Here is a 20,920-nt window from a genome sequence, read left to right as displayed (position 1 = left end):
CTCCTCTAATGTCTTCTGTTTCCTGGCCTTTAGTTTTAAACCATCTTGCGTCCGCTCAATGGCATCAAGCCTCTTCTCCATTGCTTTCATCCTCTTAGACCTTCTTTTTAAAATAACATGGCTCTTCTCCACCACACCAAGCCTCTTGTCCATTGTCTCTACCTTCACAATCACTTCACTCAAAGAAGCCATCATCCTCTCTTCAAACCCTTTCAGAACGTCCTCCAAACCATGAACAGAGGAGGATGCTTCTTCATTCACTTTCCCTTTTCCTTTGTCTTTTTTCTGAGGAAACTCCCTTGCAGCCACATCCAACTCATAGAGTCCTTGCCAAAAGATAGGCTTCTCCTTAATAGTCAGCCATGTGCTCCACAAGTTACTCACTCCTTCTTCATTTTCATAGTCTGGCTCCCCCTCACATATACGTGCCATGAGAGGTTCCTCATCAACAGTTGGAACCAAAACACTATCAATGACCTGAAAAAATTATCAAAACAATATCACACACATATTTTAACTCAAAACACTATTTATTCCACTCATTTAATAAAAAAAAATATTCAACTCATACCGTAGTGTGTCCAAGCGTGTCGTACAAATCCTGGAGTGGATAACCTTTCATGCTGTTACTTTGGAACCGTTTCTTGCACATCCTCGGGCAGGAGCTGAAACAGCCAGCTACACGTTCTCTGAATCGTGCATTTAGAGCTGGAATACACTCAAATGCCAGGATCTGAATGTCAAAACAAAGGAGTAAGAGCTGATTCACAAAACAAAAACAATTATATAAAGATGTAAAATTTACCTCCAAAGGAACTATGAACCCGGGAAAGTTGACATTCTTCTTAGGTTCCCCTTTGAGTTTCTTCATCACGTAGTTAATGGACCCGATCGCATCATCGAACGTCAAGCGACCCCATGGAAAGGTTTTGCAAATTTCCACATCGTTGACGACTCTTAAAATGAAAGAGTCGAATGGGGCATTGTACCTTGCCTTCGCTCTGATAACCGTGCCTAGGAAGTAGAGCACCGCCATCCTGAGTCGATCCCCACATGCACTCATACTCAGCAACTTCTCTCTCACAGATTCCATTGTTATCTCCTTATGCGAGCCAAAATGCCTATCTACAAAAGCAAAGCTCCCCAACTTCTTATAATTCGGTGGGTAGTCACGGCAGTCCAAGCCTGAGATGAGTGCATGCTCTCTCATTGAATACCGGAGGGGCACGCCATTAACCGCAAACCAAGCTGTGTCCTCTCCCTCGTGTAAGGGAATTGTGCGCAGTAGCAGCGACCACATACCCAGCAGCCTCAAGTTTGGTTCATTCGGCATGTGGAAAATGTGGCAAAACTGAGGGTGGTTTTTGAACCACTCCAACTCGGGCGACTCATCCTCGGGCGTAAGCTTCTTCAAGAGGTCCACTGTTCCGCTCACAGAGCACTTGCTCTGTATCTTACACGACTTGGTGAATTCCGTGTTCTTGAAGTATAGCTCATCAGGTGGTAATGGTTGACATTCCTGCAAACCACATTAATTTATATATATTAGCACTTTATTTATTAATCTGTCTTAATAAAATCAGTAGTACTAGTACTACACCATACTAATACCAAAGAAATGTTGGAGAATGATGATCAGTGTGAGTCTGAGATGTTGAGAATGCATACCTGAGATGTTGCAGAATGATTTTCGGTTTGAGTCTCATTCCCGCCGGAAAGCTCTTCATCAGCTACTGGAGCAGGGTTGTGTTCTTGAACCTTTTCTCTTGTGGAATTGTTTTGTTTCTTGTTCTGCCTTTTCCCCCGCTTACCACGGCTTGTCATTCTCCTATAACAACAAACAACTATTTATCATTATCAAACAGTCAACATTCAATCCATAAGGTCCAATCCATAATTGTATTAACCATTTCCACCATTTTTACTAATAGGATTTCAATTAAGTTACACAAAAATAAAACAATTTTTATCAATATCAAATCGATTAAAGAGAAGAATAGTCCACATCAAATCGATTTGAATCATATATTTCAAAGAAATTCACTTCAAAATTTCTTTATTTCTTTAAGCCAAACAACCACACATCATATATTTCAAAGAAACCGACATCAAATCGATTTGAATCTATGAAAAAGGTATGAAAAAATGTTACCTTACACGCCGAGAATGGTGATGGAAGAGGTTACAAGAGGATGAAAAGAAGCTTGACGCCGGAAGAAGAAGGTGCATCTGATGATGGACAAGAGAAAACGTGGTGGTTTTCGGTGGATTGCGTTGGGTTTCAGTGGATTCCGGTCGATTTTGTCGAGATCATCGGAGGCGGGTTCTAGGGTTTTTAGAGATTGATTTTTTCGATTTGGGGAAGAAACTGTCGATGGTCTGTTTGGGAAGGGTTTGATCTGTTTGGGAGAGAGACACTGGGAGAAAGAGAGGGTTTGGGAGAGAAACACGCGGGTCACGCTCATGGATCCGGGTCGTATGAGTCGGGTCAAATAAAGAGAGGTTAAATCCTGTAAATATCAGATTTCATTAAGGGCAGTTTTGTTTTTTCTCACATTTTCGATAAAATAAGATTAAAAATATAATCTATTTTATTGATGGGGCAAAATAGAATAAACAGTGTAGTGACTAGGGCAAGAGAGAATAAAGTCCATATTTTTTTCACTTCATCAACGCGTTATACTGATGGACAATCACCTTCTTTCATGAAACCCAAACAAAAATGACTAATTTGTCCAAATCTCATTCCTAGTTCTGTGATACAAATAAACATCTCCATCGAATACAAGATAAGTAAATATGTTTATCTCTTTGTCTTTATCGATTGATTATAAAATATGATACAATATTCAAGTTGTAGACATTTACACTGGAAAAGTGATTTATTTAAGAGATACATTAAGTTTAATATAATAGTTCAAGGTAAACCTTGAACAACCATCTCTTGTTAAGTTGTTAATGTATCGAACCATGTCTTTTTTGGTAAAATGTTAAACTTACCATGTTCTTTTTAGGACAGGTTCGGTTACAAATTTGCGTTTATCATATAGTTTCATGTTTATACTCCGAAAATTAATACTGGTCTGGGATCAAGCCTGATCAGTTCCATATTTATTAGATTGGATTCAGAATAATCATTAGTTACGTTAAACCTAATAAAGTTATCACATAGAAGAACAATAGTTACGGACATAATCAGTCTCGGACTCTTAGTTGCCCAGTTGACATATCGGCTGCAAAGCTGAAAATCTGTGGATGGCTTTTTAAAAGATTGGCAAGTATACATATATATATATATATATATATATATATGTAAACAATTTTGTTGGAAAATATGAACCCTTTCTTCTGGGGTCAAAAAATATCACGAGAAACTTTCTTCTTTTTTTTTTGGTAAAAATCATGAGAAACTTTCCTGCCAAGTTCCAGGAAAACCGAAGGGAAACTAAGAGAGGCCCGAATAGTCAAACTAAACTATGTTGATTGATATATCTAAGTTCGATCGAGCCATTTCATCACCCAATCACTTTAGACGTGTCTTTCATATATACTTTTATTATAACCTTCACTTGCTATTGTTTAATGTGCTATTGTATCTTTGTAATTGTTATATCATAAATCGAGTCTCAAACTACTTTTACACCTTGTTCAAACTTCTTTTTTAATGGAAATTATATTTAATATGGTAAATCAGTTTTTCGAAAATAAGAAAATTTATAGAAAATGTTTTGTTCTTCAGGTATATCCCTCATGAATGAGTCAGAGTACATGTAGACAGATGTAAGATTTTCTTGTTATCTTGAATTAAATATTACCAAACCAAGCATCCAGGAAGTTTCTTAACTATATCTACGTATATCAGACGATAGATTGTCTTCTAGATACTAACTTTGGAACTTGTTTCACAAGTAACTTGCATGGTAGCACGTGACCGCGAATTGAACCCGAGGAACGGTAGTTACAACCGCAACCTCTTTTATCACTAGGCCAACACTCAACGTTGGTCATTGTATAGTTAAGTATAATGATGCATCAAAACTTTACAAGCAAAGCTAAGTAACCCTGAGCCCTCTTTGATGAATTTGAAGGCCGTGAAAAGGCAACAACAGCCAAGCTCAACAGAAAGTTACTGTTTGATATTGTAAAAGTGCTTAACCCTCAAATGTGAGCAGGTGTTTTAGGTGCATGGGCTAGCTATTGTTTGAACATAGAGATCGGTTAGGGGAAGAACTGAACAGAGATTCACGAGTTTAAGATGAGGGAGATGATGATTGATGAGCTTGTTGACACAAAGAGATGAGCAGTGTTGAAGGGAGTTGGCTTTATTTTGAGAAAGAGACTTTCTGAAGAAGGCATTGTTGACACTGAGTGAGAGTTGATTGATGAGTTAGTTAATGTTCTTGTCTGGGTGTTCAAAGAAAAACGTCGAAGCCAAGGAAACGGGTTAGTTTCTGGTTTGGTTGTGTTTCATCTTCTCTTGGCATTCTAGAAGAAGCCTCTGGAGCATTCTTTTTCATTAGTTCTGTATTTGTCTGCATGGATAAATCTTTCTAAAGATGGAATGAAATATGCAAATAAAATGTTAACGTGAGTTCCGAGTTCAACGTGACAGCTCGAGTTATATATCAGTCTTGTTGTTTGTCATAGCCAAAGGCAAGCTCGAAGATCTTTCCATAGTCATCAACAAAGTGAACATCAAGCCCTTCTTTCACATTCTCCGCCAGCTCTTCAAAGTCTCTCCTGTTTGCCTCTGGAAATATGATAGTCTTCACCTGACTCCGCCTCGCCGCTATGGTTTTCTCCTTCACCTGAAAATATTGTGTAAGAAACTTGCAGCAACCCAAAAAGCTTTAATAGTGTGCGAGGAGAAGTCCAGAGTAACTAACTTACCCCACCAATAGGGAGAATTCTACCGGTTAAAGTGACTTCTCCGGTCATTGCAAGATCTTCTCTAACTGGTTTATTCATGGCAAGTGATAGCAATGATGTAATCATGGTGCAGCCTGCACTCGGACCGTCTTTGGGTGTGGCTCCTGCAGGAACATGGAGATGGAGCTTGGAGTTTGCAAAGAAGAGATTCTCTGGCTCTTTCTCTAGCAAGATCTTTCTGGCGACAGTGTGAGCAATTTGTGTGCTTTCTTTCATCACATCACCGAGCTGACCCGTTATATTCAGTCCACCTTTACCTTCCCCTTCCTCCACAACAGTCGTCTCTATGTATAAAGTTGAACCACCCATGGATGTCCAGGCTAGACCCATCACAACTCCTACCGGTGTGGGCTCGTAGATCTTTTCTGCATGGAAAACAGGTTTGCCAACATAGTCTGCAAGGTTTGATTCATCAATCATAACCTTTTCAACTGCTATCTGTTTGGTTTGAGCCTCTTCCTTAGCAGCAGACACATGGTTCTCCTTCTCTGGTGATTCCACGTCGAGCTTGGCCACAATTTCAGCTTCTTCCACATCAGTTGCAACTGCAGGCTCTTCTGGGACTGCTCCTTCGCGCACTAGTTTAAGTGCAATCTACAAAACAAAAGTAAATAATGTTAAAAAAGACTTTTGAGGGGTTGAGTAAAAAACAATCAATCCATGGTCTTGCAGCAAAATTTACCTTACGGTAAATCTTTTCAATCTGTTTCTGGAGGTTCCTAACACCTGCTTCTCTGCAGTAATTTTCTATCAAGGAAAGAAGAGCTGCATCACTCACATCAACCTGCAAAAGAAAGCAATCATGTGATTCCTTGACAATAATTACTCAAAAACTCTCTTTGTTCTATCCAAAAGATAAAAAAAAACTGGAGAATAGGATATGAGAGTGAGAGACCTGTTCTGGCTTGATGCCACAGTCTGCACGAGCGTTTTTTTCCAAATAATCTCTTGCGATATGAACTTTCTCATCAGTGATATAACCAGCAATACTAATCACCTCCATCCTGTCGAGCAGAGGATTGGGAATCGTATCTATCACATTTGCTGTGCACACAAATAAAACCTGCAGGGAAATGAATCAGCAAATTAAAATTCAAACAGCCTAGAATCAATCACATATTACAAACCAAAATGGTAATATCCATATTTAATAAATAACCTTTGATAGGTCAATAGTAACGTCGAGATAGTGATCCAGAAAATTTGCATTTTGCTCTGGATCCAGAAGCTCCAACAAAGCACTGGCTGGGTCACCAGCATGTCCTTTCCCAAGCTGCCCAGGAAAAAATAGAAAAAACAATATCAATGCAGAGATATCTGACTTATCCTATAATATGAATCTGATGATCACGAACTTCGAGAAGCTAATCCCAAGTAACAACAAGATATATTTACCTTATCAATCTCATCGATTAGAACAAGAGGATTTGCTGTCCCCACGCTCTTAAGACACTGCACCATCTTTCCTGGCATGGCGCCAACATATGTTCGACGATGCCCCTAAAACATGTTGTTTTTACGTGAATGGGTTTATTGTTTCTCAGGACAGAGCTCAGTAATAATAGTTTGTACCTTAATCTCAGCGACATCTCCTAACCCTCCAACAGAGAACCGGAAAAACTTGCGATTGAGAGCACGTGCAATGGAACGACCAATACTAGTTTTGCCTACTCCAGGAGGACCAGAGAGGCAGATGATTTTCCCTGGTGACACGTTTACTCAAAAATTTCAGAAGCAGGGCTTATAAACCAGGACAGGTTCTCTCCCCATTCAAGATCAAATCAGAAAGGGGTCAGAACTACTGTGTAAGTAATCAAACCTTGTGAAGTGCCTCTAAGCCTTCCAACTGCAATAAATTCTAGTATTCTTTCTTTAACGTCAGATAAGCCATAGTGATCCTCGTCAAGAATTTGCTGCGCCCTCACAACATCGAAATTTTCATCACTGCAGATTTAATAAACCAATTCCTCAACCATGTTAACACAAAGCAAATACAAATGGCGTCATAACATGAGCAAGGATGCTGATTCATGCTCTTTATCAGTCTCTCTCATACGATAAGACCTACTGCTGTACTTAAGCAAATACAAATATAAGATAAAGAAAGAGTTGTAAACCTGTAGTTTCCCCAAGGCAATATGGTCAGCCAATCAAGGTAGTTACGGGTCACGTTAAACTCGCTTGAACTCGCCTCTAACAGCTGCAGTTTTGTAAGCTCTTCCTCTATGACTTGTAATATATGCGCTGGAATCTTTTCCTTGTTAGGCTCAATCCTTTCCTTAAACTTCCCTGCAGTAACGAACGGACAATTAGCTGCAGTTGTCTTACAATTAACAGTGCACTCAGAATCATATCAAAGAGGCATGGTGATCCATGAGGCACTAAGATTATATGTCTGTTATGAGGATATAAAATGACTACATGGAACATAAAGTACTTCTAAGTTAGTACTGACCAGAAAGTGCAGATTTGTCATCTGTTTCCACACCGAGCTCCTGGATTGGTTGACTTAAGAATTAAAAAGAAACTACCAAATACGCTATGTGGAGGAAAATAGCGAAAAACAATAGACCAGGTATGGGGAGGAAAATAGCGAAAAACAATTTGTGAAGCGGGATGAAGAAGAATACCTTCTTTATAGCCTTGAGCTGCTCATTTAGCAAGTAACGGCGTTGCTCACCGCTAATTTTCTCTTCAATTGCTTTTGCTATGGTTTCCTGTAAAAAGGCTCAAAACATAAGCATCTATTCTCATCAAACACTTATCGGATAAGTAGCTCCTTAGTTGGAAACACAAGAAAGTAAGAAAACGAAATACTTGAATCTTGCTAATTTCCATTTCTTTTTTCATTAATTCCAGCGTCAGCCGCAGACGTTTATGAACCTGGATCGAAAATTAAATGAGATGTGAGAGATTGACCAAGCATGTAATAAATACCATACAATTGCAGTAATAGTGAAACTACTTACATCCAGTTCTTCAAGAACTTCTTGAGCCTGATGCCTATTTGCACCACATATTGCCGCTCCAAAATCAGCTAACCGTGGATAAGTGAAATCACCTATATGCTACACAAGTTTGAAAGACATCTACTAAGATACTTGTATCCTAAAACTTTTTTTACCTGCGCAAGTGAAAAAAAAATCAAGAAGAGTATATACCTGGGTATATGTCTGGACGTGATCTCTCCAGAGTGAGCTTGTCTTTAACACATCCCGAAGCGTTGAAATAACTTCAAAGGATGTTGCCTTGATGACATCATCATCCATGTCAAACGGCTTATCCTGCACGGAGAGAAAGAAACAAGAAGGTTCATGCCTTGTAGAAATTGGAAAGGGAAAAACCAAACAAAAGTCTTTACATCATTAGGAGGAAAAGCATAGAAGTTACCTTAAGATGATCGACTTTGACGGTAAGTGGTTCTTCACTCACCTGATTATATGACATAAATTTCTCCCTTAAAAAAGTGACTTGATAAACCAAAGAACACATGTGAAAACCTGATACTCTACCGACTTACCATCTCTGTTATGCGAAGCCGTCTGTGACCAACGAGGATAACTTGGTCCCCTTGGATACTTGAAATCTGTAAAATCAACAGGAAAATGTCTATTGATTTTATCACAAGGACACAAAACAGACGGCTATAGAGCAGTTGCGGTGCCACGATACCTGAGCAAGCGTGCCAACTTCGTGAAGCCGTTCAAGCAAGTCTTTCCCTTTCAGCTCGTTTATGTTTTTCTCTGTGTCGGCGGTGGTTGAAGATGAATCAGTTGATGGGGCATCCTTCAGAAGGAAAGCTCCAGCATATGGAGCTTGTCGTCTTCTGCTCTCTTGCAAGGCTGCGAGTACTTTAGGATCCTGAATACAGCAAAAAAGCACATGCTGGTCAGAGACCAGCAAAATCTAGCATCTCCCAAACCAAAGATAATGTTATCACTATGGTTGGAGATAAAGTAGTTTTAGCTCACTGTCCAAACTCATAAAATGACCCATGCAGAAGAGATTACAATATAATAAATCACAAGGTAGCAAATTAACGTTTGTGCGTCAAATGCAGCAAAAAAATTGATAACTCATTTTTCTCCAGTTTTTTCTTGTAGCTAGGGTAATCAATGATCCTGGCTCTACTATTACTAAACACTCGAAAATACGATATATCGAATCTAGTTCTAAAGATACATAGAGTTCAGTTCAGAGAGACATCTTGAGGTATAGACAAGACGCATGTTTTGTATAATAATAATGCAATAAGGGCATAACAAGGAAGAATTGACAAACCTTGACATAGATTGGCATGTAAAACCCAGGAAACAGGGGCCTATGTGGCACCGGCAATGCTAGAACCTGCAATTTAAACAACCAGAAACATAAAAGCCTGATTCAAAATGTATGCTCACTAAATAGTTTTGCTTGAATCCAAATTCCTCCATTAAATAGAACAAAGCATCTCATTACAATTACAAACACACAATCTAAGACCACTTGTATATAACTGAAGTTTACAAGTTCATAATCATTTAAAGAGATATGCCTTATACAGTTGAATTATACCTACGATCCAATAAAGTCACAACCTTTATGCATTTTCCCAGGGAACAACAAGACCCCCCCAAAAAAAAAAAACTAAAGCTTTGAGTAGAAATTGAGCTAACCGTTAAACAATCCTCCGGTCTAGGGTTAGTAGACACAATCGCCGACGAATCAGCCCCTTCCGCATCGTACTCGGCGGCCTTAGCCTCGGCAGCCTCAGCCGCGGCCGCCTCTGCGTCAGAAGCGCTATCGGAGCAGAAGAAAACACGGTGACCCAGCGAACTCGATCTCCGATTCAACCCAGTGAGCTGACTCAGCGCTTTGAACAGCGGAGAGTCCACCGAGCGAGGAGGCCCAGCGGCGGCACGAATCGACGGAGTCAGATGGTGGATTCGGGAAGCAGAGGAGGGAGAGAAAAGCTTCAACATCGCTGGAGAGGAAGAATAAGATCTGAAGTTTAAGTTGTTGCTTACTACTATGCTTAGCCTGTTGGGCAAGAAACCATTGGAGAGTTGTGGTTGGAGACGGAGATTAGTATCAAACCCCTTCATAAACCCCCACGGCGAAGCAAAAAACCTCCAGCTTTAAAGGAGGAACAGAGAGCACGAAAACGGCGTCGTTTTAGCTCGGTCTCGCTCACCAGTCTTCTTTGTTAATAAAGATACGGTCTTTAAAGTGGTTATCACGTTTGATTGGTTAATTAAACTTCCTTTTCACGTTGAAAGCTAAAAAAAGGTTTCTACTAGGTGATTTCTATATCATTACAAGCTGTGTCTGTCTTTAAAACAGACAAGAGAAACATTGTGCTTAGCCTAGATAATTACACTTGCATTATATGCTATTTCTTCTACACGAGACTTTAGTAATCATCTAATTTTAATTGATTCATCTTCCTTCTCCTGCTGCTTTGAGGAAATTGTCAAAGGGACTAGTTGGAGGCAGACTCATCATGGACCACGAATCTCTCCTATTATCTTCTATTACCTGTATAACATTAAGAATCGACGTGTAGGATAGAAACTTTTTTTGGGAAGATGGAAAAGAACCAGGTTGTAGTACCACCGCTGAAAGGCATTGCAGTCCAGAAGCTCTCAGACATGAGACACCGCTTTTGATGTTCATCCCCTTCTTCACGAGCTAATGAGCAAACTTTATGCGCAAATTTTTCAATGCTGTGCGTGTAAGTTCCATCAACCTTATTTATACCAGATGAAGAGTGAGTGAGATACTTCACATTTTCAACCTTAGCCATTATTAACTTTATCAATTATTAAATATTTTTTTACCTGACTGTGAATGGACCTTGTCATTGTTTGGCATCCAAGAATGGTAGGTGTGTCCTGCTTTGAATTGACAAGTAGTTCCGTAACCACATTCAGCAAAAACTTATAGCAAAATAAGCCCTATAATAAGAGGAAACACATACACACACACAAGTGTTGTGAAAAGTTAAGAATGATCAAAATTTATGTTTCTTATGATTAGTGCATTGATAGATAATAGAGAGCTTTTTACATCTGATGGTATACAACATCCATTCTCAGTTTAGATAACAAAATTCAGAACCAGCTAGTATCTCAAATAATTCTGTATCCTACTAACTTCCGACTTAGCTCCTGTTTTTAACGATAATTCGGATTAGATATCATATTTTCAGATTTACATAGACTGAGCCCGCCGCAGATTATGTAATAACTTAAGCATACAATTTGCTACAAGTTTTCACAAACAACCCCAGAGTGAAAGATAGGAAGCAAAATCGCTAGAGAAGAAATGAAACTTTAGAATCTGGTTTAATGATAAAGAGAAGTAAACACTTCAATCTGGTCTTTACTCTATTTTTTGCATAATTAAATCAAAAACAAAACAGTATTCATCAAAATAAAATCAAACTTGAACTTTTAAGAGTCTGATCTCTCATTGATACTCGGCAGTCTTGGTCTTGAATTCTTCCAGTAAATCCTCGATGCTCTTCACCGAGTGGGCTGCACTGTCTCTTATCCGTACACTCACCTGCAAATTTTCAAACAACAACAAAACAGAACGGTCTTCAAATGTTCAGACGAAACAAAAATAGCTAAGCTCCAGAGGACCCCTGAATAACCCAATCACTAACCTGTCCTGTAGCAGCTTCGGTTTCACCAACCACAAGTATGTAGTTGTACTGCGCAAGCTGAGCTTCTCGCACCTACAATCATCACTCAAGAATGTTAGGGAACCCAGCCAACCACAAAATAAAACTGGAACATGAACGTGAGAACTCTCACCTTTTTATCAATCTTTCTGTCAGTTATGTCAGCATCCACGTAGTACCCAGCGTCATGAATTTGGGCTTTCACCTGTTAGTTAGATGCATGAAAGACAAGAGAAAAGTCAGAGATTATAAGCTGCAGATAAGTCGACAAGAACCACAGGTGCCATAAGGAGTGTAGCCAAGAATGCAAACCTTCAAAGCATACTCCTCAGACTTCTTCGATATAGGGCACACTATGGCCTGTCGCGGACTTAACCAGAACGGCCATTTCCCTTTGTAGTGCTCCAGTAAGATGGCGAACATGCGTTCCACAGATCCCAGCACAGCTCTGTGTATCATCACAGGCCTGTTCCTCTTCGCTTCGTCGTCACCTGAGTACTCCAGTTTGAAGCGATCAGGAAGTTGAAAGTCAAGCTGTTAGGAGGCAACAAGAAACACAATCAACTCCTGCACGGACTATAGTAAGAAAAGAAGAAAACTAAAAAAAAAGAGTTTGGGAGAATAACCTGTAAAGTAGCACACTGGAACTTCCTGTTCAACGCATCAGAGACGGTGATATCTATCTTAGGGCCATAAAAGGCACCATCTCCTTCGTTCAACTGCCAAAACAACTCACTTTAGAATAAATACAGACGAGTGAAAAAACTTTTGAGTATTATTCATCAATATGTGCCCATACCTGCCATGTCTTTCCAAAGGCATCTAGGGCAACTTTGAGATCGTTTTCAGCTTTATCCCATGTCTCCAAATCTCCAAGGTACTTTTCTGGCCTCTGAAATTTGAAAATTACATGAAAATAATGAGCCATAGGAACATATAACGCAATTATATAAAATCTGAAGAATCTTCCGATATGGTACCGTTGAAAGCTTCAGCTCATAGGTGAACCCGAAGATTTTGTACGCATAGTCAATGAACTCCAACACACCCTTCACTTCTTCCGTAACCTGCAAACAGATAACATTAATCTAAACAGAATGAGAGGAAAAGGAGCTCCAACATAGCTAGACGCAAGTATATCACAAACCTGATCCTCTGTACAGAATATGTGTGCATCATCCTGAAATAAGATCGCGATTCTCGTATTAAGCAACAAAAATGTAACATGGAACTGAAAAAATAATAAGTAACAAAGTTAACGATGATATAAAAAATACCTGCTGGAACCGTCGGACGCGAGTCAACCCACTAAGGGCTCCACTTGCCTCATTGCGGTGTAACACTCCAAAGTCAGCCATTCTGATAGGTAACTCTGTAGACCATACAAGCCGTAAACAGATGTCAGCAAATACAAAGATAGACTTGGCAATAGGGCCTACTTAACTTGACAACTTCTTTAGTAAGATATATAAAAGGGAGACGTTATCAATATCTCCGAAACAACGCAAAAATTATACTTTGGAGCAGTCTTTCTTATTCTAGTAAACTTAGCACCGAGTAAACCATTAGAGTCGCACCTCTGTATGAGCGAACCCTGTGTTGGAACATCAAGCAGTGACCAGGGCAATTCATAGGTTTGAGCCCGAACTCCTGCTTCTCAATCTGCATAAGGAACATTCGAAAAAGTCATTCACGTGTAGAATATAACTTAGGCCAAACATTGGCTTCAAGGGAGGAGCATGCTGAAGAGTCAGAGTCAAGAGGACTCTTAAGCTTGCTATGTACTCTTACATCAAAAGTAAACATATTATCCTTGTAATTTGCAGCATGTCCAGAAGTTTCCCACAGATTCATGTTGTACATATTTGGCGTTATGACCTGAAAGTGCAAGGTTAATTTAGCGATCCTAACTCGTCAAGAATGTCATATATGAGATGAGAGCTTAGAAAAAAACCTCAGTGTAACCCCTTTTCCAGTATTGCTCCTTGATGAATTCCATCAACTTGTTATATACACGAGTGCCGAGTGGAAGAAAGAACCAACTCCCAGGGCTGAAGCTCAAAAGGAGTATGTATATATATATATATGAGTATAGTGAAAGATAAAGAGTAAAAAACTGTTGGGTAACACTAAAAGAACCTGAGGTGATGACAAAAGAAAAGTTCCTGCTTTACGCCCAATAGTCTGTGGTCATACTTTTTAGCTTCTTCCAGGAATTGAAGATATTTCTGCAACAACCAAGACAAAAGACAATCGATATTATGCATACTTATAACCCTGCGCAGCAGTCAAAATATTATAAGAAAATTGGGTACCTTCAGCTGTTTCTGATCTGGATAAGATATCCCATAAACTCTCTGCAAACTCTCACGGTCTTTGTCACCCCTCCAGTAAGCTGATGAGGCCTGAAAAAGAAATCATTTTGATCAACACAAGAGCCAAAACTAGAATCTGCATAGATGTAATTCCTAGAGATGTAAAAGTAACCCACCCTCAAACACTTGAAAGCTTTCACAAAAGAAGTGTTTGGTATGTGCGGTCCACGACACAAATCAACAAGAGGCCCACATCTATAGACAGTAATGGTCTTGTCAGCAGGTAAATCCTTGATGATTTCAACCTAGATGATTAACAGCAGAAGTATATGAATGTGGGTGAATAGAAGCATAATAGCAAAATTTAATGAATAAACAATATGTAGCTTTTTAACACACCTTAAACTTGTTCTCAGAAAACATCTCCATTGCCTGATCTTTTGTCACTTCAATCCTTTCAAATGGTTGCGCTTCCTGAGATGTAAAGTAGAAGAGAATGCGGATGAAAAAGAAATAAGCAAAATTGTTTACAACATATATTAAAACTTAGCAGACTTAACGAAGAAACAATAATACCTTAGCAGCTTTCACAGCACCTGCTTCGATGTTAGGGAAGTGATTGTCATTCAGCCCCAAGTCTTTTTCATAACACGCATCATAGTAGAAACCCTGCAAATAACAACAATACACAACAAACATCAACGAAAATCCACCTTTACACAAGCACTACAAAGAGCAAGAACCACACAACCCGCTCTTACCTCCCCTCTCGTTGTACATGGTCCAATGCAAAGCTGACACCCATACTCCTGCTCAATAGCCTGCACACCACCACCAACAATATCCACAGTAAAACAAATCATTCGCCAAGAGTAAACAAGATTAAAACTAAAAAAACACTCTTTATTTTTTATACCTGACCAAGAATGTGAGCACTAGAGTGCCAGAGAGTGTCCCTTCCTTTATCACTATCAAACTTAAACAGCTCAAGCTTGCAATCACCTTCCAACGGCCTACTCATGTCCCATAGCTCATCGTTGACCGCCGAAATCAACGCAGAGTTAGCCAAACCCTTCGAAATCCCAGCCGCGATGTCCATCGGAGTCGTCTCCCACTTCTTCCCTTCTTTCACTGTCCCATCTGGCAACGTAATCCTACACACACACACACACAAACACAAACACCATCGGATCTTTTAATAAACTTTTAGATAAGCAATATATATATATATACATTATAAGCACTCGCGTCGTGATTTTTTTTTTTACTTGATTGGATCGTGGGGGAGAGACTTGAGCTTCTCGAGCTGGTTGGCTTGGATCTGCACGAAGAGGGTGATACGCTTGGGGATGACGGCGGAGAGGTACGCCTCGTCTTTGTGATGGCTAGCTGCCATTGATGATGGAACGGTGCAGAACGAGGAGATAGAGGGTGAGCGAGAAGGTAGAGGCGGCGGCGAGGGGGAATGAGAAGAGTAAGAAGAAGAAGATGTGAAACGACGGATAGAGCGAAGAGCCGAGAGACGGAGGAGCATCAAATAAAGGTTTTTGTTATCTGAGTGAGGCGAGGCCCTTTAGGGCTTTTACAGTAGGTGTGAGAGGAACAAAAAAATAAACCGAGAGAAAATCCAAACCAACCCTAGTTGAAATTGAGTGGTTTAGTTCGGTTTGGTACGGTCTATGGTTTTTGGCTTCGGAAAATAATAATTTCTAGCGTGTCGATTCTTGGTTTAGAAATTTAATTTTGGATTAGCCGGTTACAATCAGAAGTCAACTTCACCGGTCAGGTACATAGCTAAATAGAAAATTCGCTTTTTTTTTTAATATCAAAAAAATTGGCATATTACCTCTAAATTTTTAGTAGTTAATATAAACAACCCTAAACTATAAAACCAAACCTTTTGTTAATCTATATTATTAAAGTTGTAGTACAAAATGGAGATGTTTGGATACAAGGATAGGAGTATTAAAAAAAATTAAAGTGTTTGGAAACCTGGATTGTAGTCTTTTTAAAAATTAATTAATTTTGTTTGGAAACAAAGATAGTAGTATTAGACAAAAAAAAGTAATGGGCTTAAGTTATTAATTCCATTATAAAAAATTGTTGTCAATATATATAAGAAAAATATAATACAAAACCCGATTTGAAATACCAACTCAAAATATAATTTTTATATTTCATATTAAGTTTTAAAAATATAATATATGTAATTATTTATATAATGGTACATATAAAATATTATTAATTATATGATTACTTATATGATTGTACGTATAAAATACTATTAATTATATGATGAAAATATACGATATATAATAATGACTAAGGATGGGTTTTCGGATACCCATACGGGTTTGGTTCTGATCGTTTTTCGAGGTCAAAGATTTCAGTCCTATTAGGATGTTTCTAAATTTTTGTTTGAGTTTGATTCGAATCTTTGCGGGTTTGGTTCGGGTTTGGATTACCCATTTAAATTATTTTTAAATTTTTAAATCACTATATATATTAAATTTTTCAAAATCTTTAAATAAAATAATATAATAACTATAAGTTTAAATAACATATGTCAGAATACCTAAGCTTAACATAACAATTGGCTTGATTTAAAATTATGAATACAAAATCAATAATTATTTTAAGTATTTTTGGTGATTTGAATATGCTTTAACTATTTCAGATATCTATTTTTGACTATCTATATATATTTTTAAGTATTTTAAACCAATTTAAAAGTATCATTTTGATGTTTTATATACGTTAAATCTAAAAATAATTAATATATATAAGTATATAAATCTATTTAGATAAATTCAGGTACATGAATCCTTCTGTTCGGATTAAATTCGGTTTTTAAATAACAAAATTTTGAATAATTTGAATATTTAATCAATTTATGTTCGGGTTTGGTACTATATTTTCGGATCGGTATCGGTTATGTTCCTTGCCAAATCCTAATAATTACATAAAAAACAAATATCATCATATTTTTCAAAATATGCATCCGCGCACCTAGATCAAAGTTTATAATCATTAATTTTAACAATAAGCTAAAAAAATATGTTAATTAGAGAAGGAATAAAACAAAGTTAGAAAAATACATAGTTTACCAGAAACACTCTATGTGTCAAATTTATTATAAAAAATGTTTTACTAAGATAAATATATTCAATAATTACAAAAAAATTATATATTTCATAAAAGTAAAAAATAATATCCGCGCTTCGAAAGATCAAAATCTAGTTTTCTTATTAAAATTGTCTTCAATCCTAAAATTTCAAGATAGGCACTGTTCACGAGATGTTTTGATATTTAAGTTAAAGAGTTTTTATATACCACTGAGATTTAAGATAATGGCGACTTTTCGGGTGACTACAACAAAAAGGAGTTTGAGCGTGCTTTGAATGAGTATTGGCGTGGTGTATATAAAATCCGAGGGTTTTGACATTGAAGGTATCGTAGGACCAGTGGGTAATGTTATGTCCGGACAGATGGTATCCTTTGATTGCGAAGGTCTCAACTCCCGTAATTGTCCCCTTGGTTGGAAGGTTAAGTGTTACGGGAAACTTGGTCTTCATCGTTACAATTTGATCAAGGGTACAAACTTGGAGCTACATAGTTTGTTCAAATTCAACAAGTGGGGCTCTGGTGCTTCTTCCTTCTTCATCACTTTGGCTGCTAGTCATGATGCATTTAGCCTCCCTTGCATGCAAACTTTTCAGGTTCGTGTTGATGAACAGCAGTATGCATGTCTAAATGTGTCGTTTGTACTGTTGCCCGGTTTAGCAGCGGTGACACCTCCGCACGGGCAGCACCAACTCTCACAGACAGTTCAGTGCGTGGAGAATTGCCTGCTTGGCCTTCATATGCTGATGATATCCAACGGTTTTACATGGTGGATCAATCAGAGTTACTTAGCACCCACTGGATTCGTTTGTACCTCGAGCTTGTTCTTTGTTATAAAATTTGGGAAACTGCCAGAGGGGAAGTTGGAGTTTGTAAAAGTGGCTATAGAAACTGACGAGGAGACTCCGCTCAAGGCCAAAAGTTCAGTCCTCTATATAGCTTTTAAAGGATTGGCTGTTGATGGTGCTGATGAGTCAGTTGAACAGAGAGCTATAATCAAAAGCGAGTTCAATGAGCTTACAGGATGCTTGGCTGTCAAGGATGAGTTATGCAAAGGTGAAGATTATGTTGCTCCTACAAGTGTATTCGAGCGCCGCCTTGCTTATCACCTAAGCAGAGTCCGCGCTTAGTTAGGCCACTATCTGTTGTTTTGTTTTTTATATTTGGTATCTTCGACTTTGGTGTCTTCGACTTTGCTGTAATCATATAACTATTTCTGTGTTTACTTATGCGTTAGTATTTGAAAAATATTGTGCTAAAAAAACGAAAGGGAAACTAACTATACAAGTCATTTCAATGTTATACTTCAAATCAGTTCGAAGGAGAAGATCCATCGTTATTAATCAGTGGGATGTAAGAGATAAATGGTAAGTCCACAGAAATAACGGTGTACAAAGATTAAATCACAATATAGAGTTCTCTTTTTTTTTTTGGGTCAACTCACAATATAGTGTTCTAAACAACAAGATTATAAAATAGTTTTGTAACAACAGAATAAATAGCGAGTGATTATTAGAAACGAGGAATATTCGAGAGCCATCCATCTTGGTCGATGAAAGAGTAGGTAGCGAATTGTTCCTTAGCGAGCGTAGATTGAACTTTGTTAATCCAAGGAACTCTTCCAGATAAATACGATCCCGCTCCTTTACAACCTACTTCTGCGTACGTGAACCTCGCTCTGAACACACAAACACAATCAAATTACCAATATGATTACTTTAAAAGAAAATGAATGGGGTATATATATATATATATATATATATATATATATATATATATATGTAAGGATGTGCTTACTCGTGTCCAGCGTAGTTCCAAGAGAACCAGCCCTGAGGGATAACGACAGAAGCGAGATAAGTCTGGAAGAAAATGACTCGGCTGAATGGACCATAGGCTCGTCCAAGGTATACATTCATGGTCCCTCTTACACTTCCACGTATGAACACGAACCCACTCGGGTCCCTAATACTCCATCTTGCTTGAGCCGTTATGTACCCAAAGTTCACTATTGGTGCCAACGCTCCCGCCGTTACATTTATACGACAGTCCTGTCAGAAACATTTCACATAAACATCTATCTCAAAAAATAAAAAAAACAAACCTGTATCTTTTATATCTTAATATCTGGTGTCACAAACAAATAGTGATGGCAATGGTACAAACGTTGCACGTTATACTAGTCCAATCTATCATTGTATAGTTATACTAGCAAATAGTTCATCTGCTTTTACTTTTGCTAACAACCAAAACGGCTATATGAAAAGATTTCCTAAAAGTGTGTTTTGTGTGAACGTAACAATATATTCTTGTGTAAATAGTGTGATTAAAGTGCGGTTTATGCGGCCGTGCAGTAATATATAGCAGGAAAAGCACTCACCATTCAACATCTAAGTGAATAATTATAGAGAGAGATTAGGTATATATGCATTACCTCGTAGATAGATTGACCACTACCAAAAATGAAGTCAATAGCACCTTCGATGTAACAGTTTTTGAAGAAATGTCTGCCTTGGACATCCCACAGTGTGTCTTGTAACCCCAAGAACTCGCAGTCGTAGAACGCTGATTTATCGCCATAAACAGCAAGCGCCACCGCTGGCTTTATATTCCAACTTGGTTTACTTAGAGAACTCAAACGATTATACGAATTCTGCAACCAATATTACATATGAAAATTATAGTCAATATGTTAGTATATTGTCACGTCAAAAAAGTTATAATAGTCAAAGATAATATAGAGGCTACGTAACCATGATTGTTAAGTTTCGGACGACAACATGGGATGGGGAGGAGATGAAAGTGGAGCTGACATCAGTGGCTTCGTGAGCATTGTACGTGATGGTCGTGACTTTCTGTCCCTCTCCTTCTACTATTATGCACGGTTTCGTATACGGTATACTCACCTTCTCTCTGGTTCATCATCACAAAACTATATGTTAAAACGTTAATTACTTTGCTATTAATCAGGATTCTAAAACGTTTTAAACGAAGAAGATCCAAGCAGACAAGTTAAAACGTTTCAAGGTTGTATTTAAGAAATGGAAATCGAGGCAATATCAAACGCGTTATAAAACCGCGGTTGAGAACGCTGCGTTCAAAAACTGAAGTAATTATTTAAGAAATCTGTAGCGAGTATGGTCATTACTTACATGTAGACACCTCGTTTTACTTTGATTTTGATCCATTGAGAATTCGGTTCAGGAACCGAATCAATGGCAGCTTGAACCGTATGGTGTTTTCCTGAACCGGTTTGGTCGACCAAGATTGTGCTTACGACTTTGTTACCACAAGTTTGATCAGTTGCTACTGACAATCCAGTACAAGTACTCAAAAGCAACGCTATGAAGATGAACAAATCAGACATGTTTATTTGAGTTTGATCTTATTTGTAAAAAAAAATCTGAAGAAACGGAAGAAGAAGAGGATGACTCTATATGATTATGGTGGTGAGTGCTGGACTTCTTTGTTGCTTAAAGTGGATAATGGTATATTTCCTTCTTAATGTAGGAAAAAATCAAAGAAAAGGAAGAAGAGGATGAGAATGAAATTGTAATATGATTCTTGATTGTAATATGATTATGGTGGCGAGGGCTGAATTTTTGGTTGCTTTAAGTCAATTATGGTATATTTCATATTTAATATAGGATATATTCTGAATCTAAACTTTCTCGTTATAGGATCCTAATATACTAATGACAACATTTTCGTTTATGGAATTTTGGCCTAATTGACCCGCTGCAGGTTGTCTTTTACTTGGATTGTGTTCCGATCTATTCAGTTTTTGAATTTTTAAGACTAGGGATTTAAATTCAGTAAGAAGATTTATAAATTTTAGCTCAATTCGATTTTAGATTTGTTGGTATGGTTTTAGATTCGAATATTCTTT

General features: G+C 38.1%; 4 protein-coding genes across 4 annotated transcripts; 1 reads left to right on the top strand and 3 right to left on the bottom strand.

The window, feature by feature from the left end:
- Positions 1-4,555: 4,555 nt before the first annotated feature.
- LOC108855308 (lon protease homolog 1, mitochondrial) lies at positions 4,556-10,050 on the bottom strand. Its single transcript, XM_018629093.2, has 19 exons — positions 9,585-10,050; positions 9,211-9,276; positions 8,602-8,790; positions 8,450-8,515; positions 8,320-8,361; positions 8,091-8,213; positions 7,899-7,997; positions 7,747-7,812; positions 7,560-7,646; positions 7,385-7,424; positions 7,047-7,218; positions 6,749-6,873; positions 6,502-6,632; positions 6,325-6,429; positions 6,089-6,202; positions 5,825-5,992; positions 5,612-5,713; positions 4,891-5,523; positions 4,556-4,808 (listed from the first exon to the last, which is right to left on the bottom strand). Exons 1-19 carry the CDS (start codon positions 10,011-10,013, stop codon positions 4,626-4,628), a joined length of 2,940 nt encoding a protein of 979 aa, XP_018484595.1. The 5' UTR covers positions 10,014-10,050; the 3' UTR covers positions 4,556-4,625.
- Positions 10,051-11,236: 1,186 nt separating this feature from the next.
- LOC108855837 (threonine--tRNA ligase, mitochondrial 1) lies at positions 11,237-15,472 on the bottom strand. The gene is made up of 20 exons (XM_018629751.2): positions 15,180-15,472; positions 14,828-15,065; positions 14,673-14,732; positions 14,488-14,580; positions 14,311-14,385; positions 14,088-14,216; positions 13,912-14,001; positions 13,736-13,824; positions 13,551-13,647; positions 13,388-13,474; positions 13,174-13,258; positions 12,874-12,968; positions 12,744-12,776; positions 12,577-12,663; positions 12,396-12,488; positions 12,223-12,315; positions 11,909-12,130; positions 11,730-11,801; positions 11,579-11,650; positions 11,237-11,475 (listed from the first exon to the last, which is right to left on the bottom strand). Exons 1-20 carry the CDS (start codon positions 15,443-15,445, stop codon positions 11,380-11,382), a joined length of 2,172 nt encoding a protein of 723 aa, XP_018485253.1. The 5' UTR covers positions 15,446-15,472; the 3' UTR covers positions 11,237-11,379.
- A 1,809-nt stretch (positions 15,473-17,281) lies between these two features.
- LOC108835789 (UPF0725 protein At1g02770-like) lies at positions 17,282-18,257 on the top strand. The gene has a single exon (XM_057007584.1). It carries the CDS (start codon positions 17,313-17,315, stop codon positions 18,162-18,164), a length of 852 nt encoding a protein of 283 aa, XP_056863564.1. The 5' UTR covers positions 17,282-17,312; the 3' UTR covers positions 18,165-18,257.
- A 175-nt stretch (positions 18,258-18,432) lies between these two features.
- LOC108835790 (putative pectinesterase 52) lies at positions 18,433-20,592 on the bottom strand. The gene is made up of 5 exons (XM_018609008.2): positions 20,184-20,592; positions 19,785-19,944; positions 19,466-19,684; positions 18,832-19,082; positions 18,433-18,712 (listed from the first exon to the last, which is right to left on the bottom strand). The coding sequence occupies exons 1-5, from the start codon at positions 20,396-20,398 to the stop codon at positions 18,547-18,549; spliced, it is 1,011 nt and encodes a 336-aa protein (XP_018464510.2). The 5' UTR covers positions 20,399-20,592; the 3' UTR covers positions 18,433-18,546.
- Positions 20,593-20,920: the final 328 nt, after the last annotated feature.

Source organism: Raphanus sativus, chromosome 4 (assembly GCF_000801105.2).
Source record: "Raphanus sativus cultivar WK10039 chromosome 4, ASM80110v3, whole genome shotgun sequence".
NCBI classification, from domain to species: domain Eukaryota; kingdom Viridiplantae; phylum Streptophyta; class Magnoliopsida; order Brassicales; family Brassicaceae; genus Raphanus; species Raphanus sativus.
The sequence above is the reverse complement of the archived record's forward strand: the minus strand, read 5'-3'. Positions and strand labels throughout refer to the sequence as shown.

Bases quoted from the DNA above. Each gene is read 5' to 3' on its own strand.
- LOC108835790 (XM_018609008.2), bottom strand. From the start codon at position 20,398: ATGTCTGATTTGTTCATCTTCATAGCGTTGCTTTTGAGTACTTGTACT. The intron at 19,685-19,784 runs GTTACGTAGCCT...TATTGGTTGCAG, and splicing joins TCCGAAACTTAACAATCATG to AATTCGTATAATCGTTTGAG. The intron at 19,083-19,465 runs GTAATGCATATA...TGTTTCTGACAG, and splicing joins GTGGTCAATCTATCTACGAG to GACTGTCGTATAAATGTAAC.
- LOC108835789 (XM_057007584.1), top strand. From the start codon at position 17,313: ATGAGTATTGGCGTGGTGTATATAAAATCCGAGGGTTTTGACATTGAA.
- LOC108855308 (XM_018629093.2), bottom strand. From the start codon at position 10,013: ATGAAGGGGTTTGATACTAATCTCCGTCTCCAACCACAACTCTCCAAT. The intron at 9,277-9,584 runs GTTAGCTCAATT...TTTAAATTGCAG, and splicing joins GACCGGAGGATTGTTTAACG to GTTCTAGCATTGCCGGTGCC. The intron at 7,813-7,898 runs GTAAGTAGTTTC...TTTTCGATCCAG, and splicing joins AAGTTCTTGAAGAACTGGAT to GTTCATAAACGTCTGCGGCT.
- LOC108855837 (XM_018629751.2), bottom strand. From the start codon at position 15,445: ATGCTCCTCCGTCTCTCGGCTCTTCGCTCTATCCGTCGTTTCACATCT. The intron at 14,733-14,827 runs GTATAAAAAATA...GGTGGTGTGCAG, and splicing joins GTGCTCACATTCTTGGTCAG to GCTATTGAGCAGGAGTATGG. The intron at 13,475-13,550 runs GTTTTTTTCTAA...TTGCACTTTCAG, and splicing joins GGAAAAGGGGTTACACTGAG to GTCATAACGCCAAATATGTA.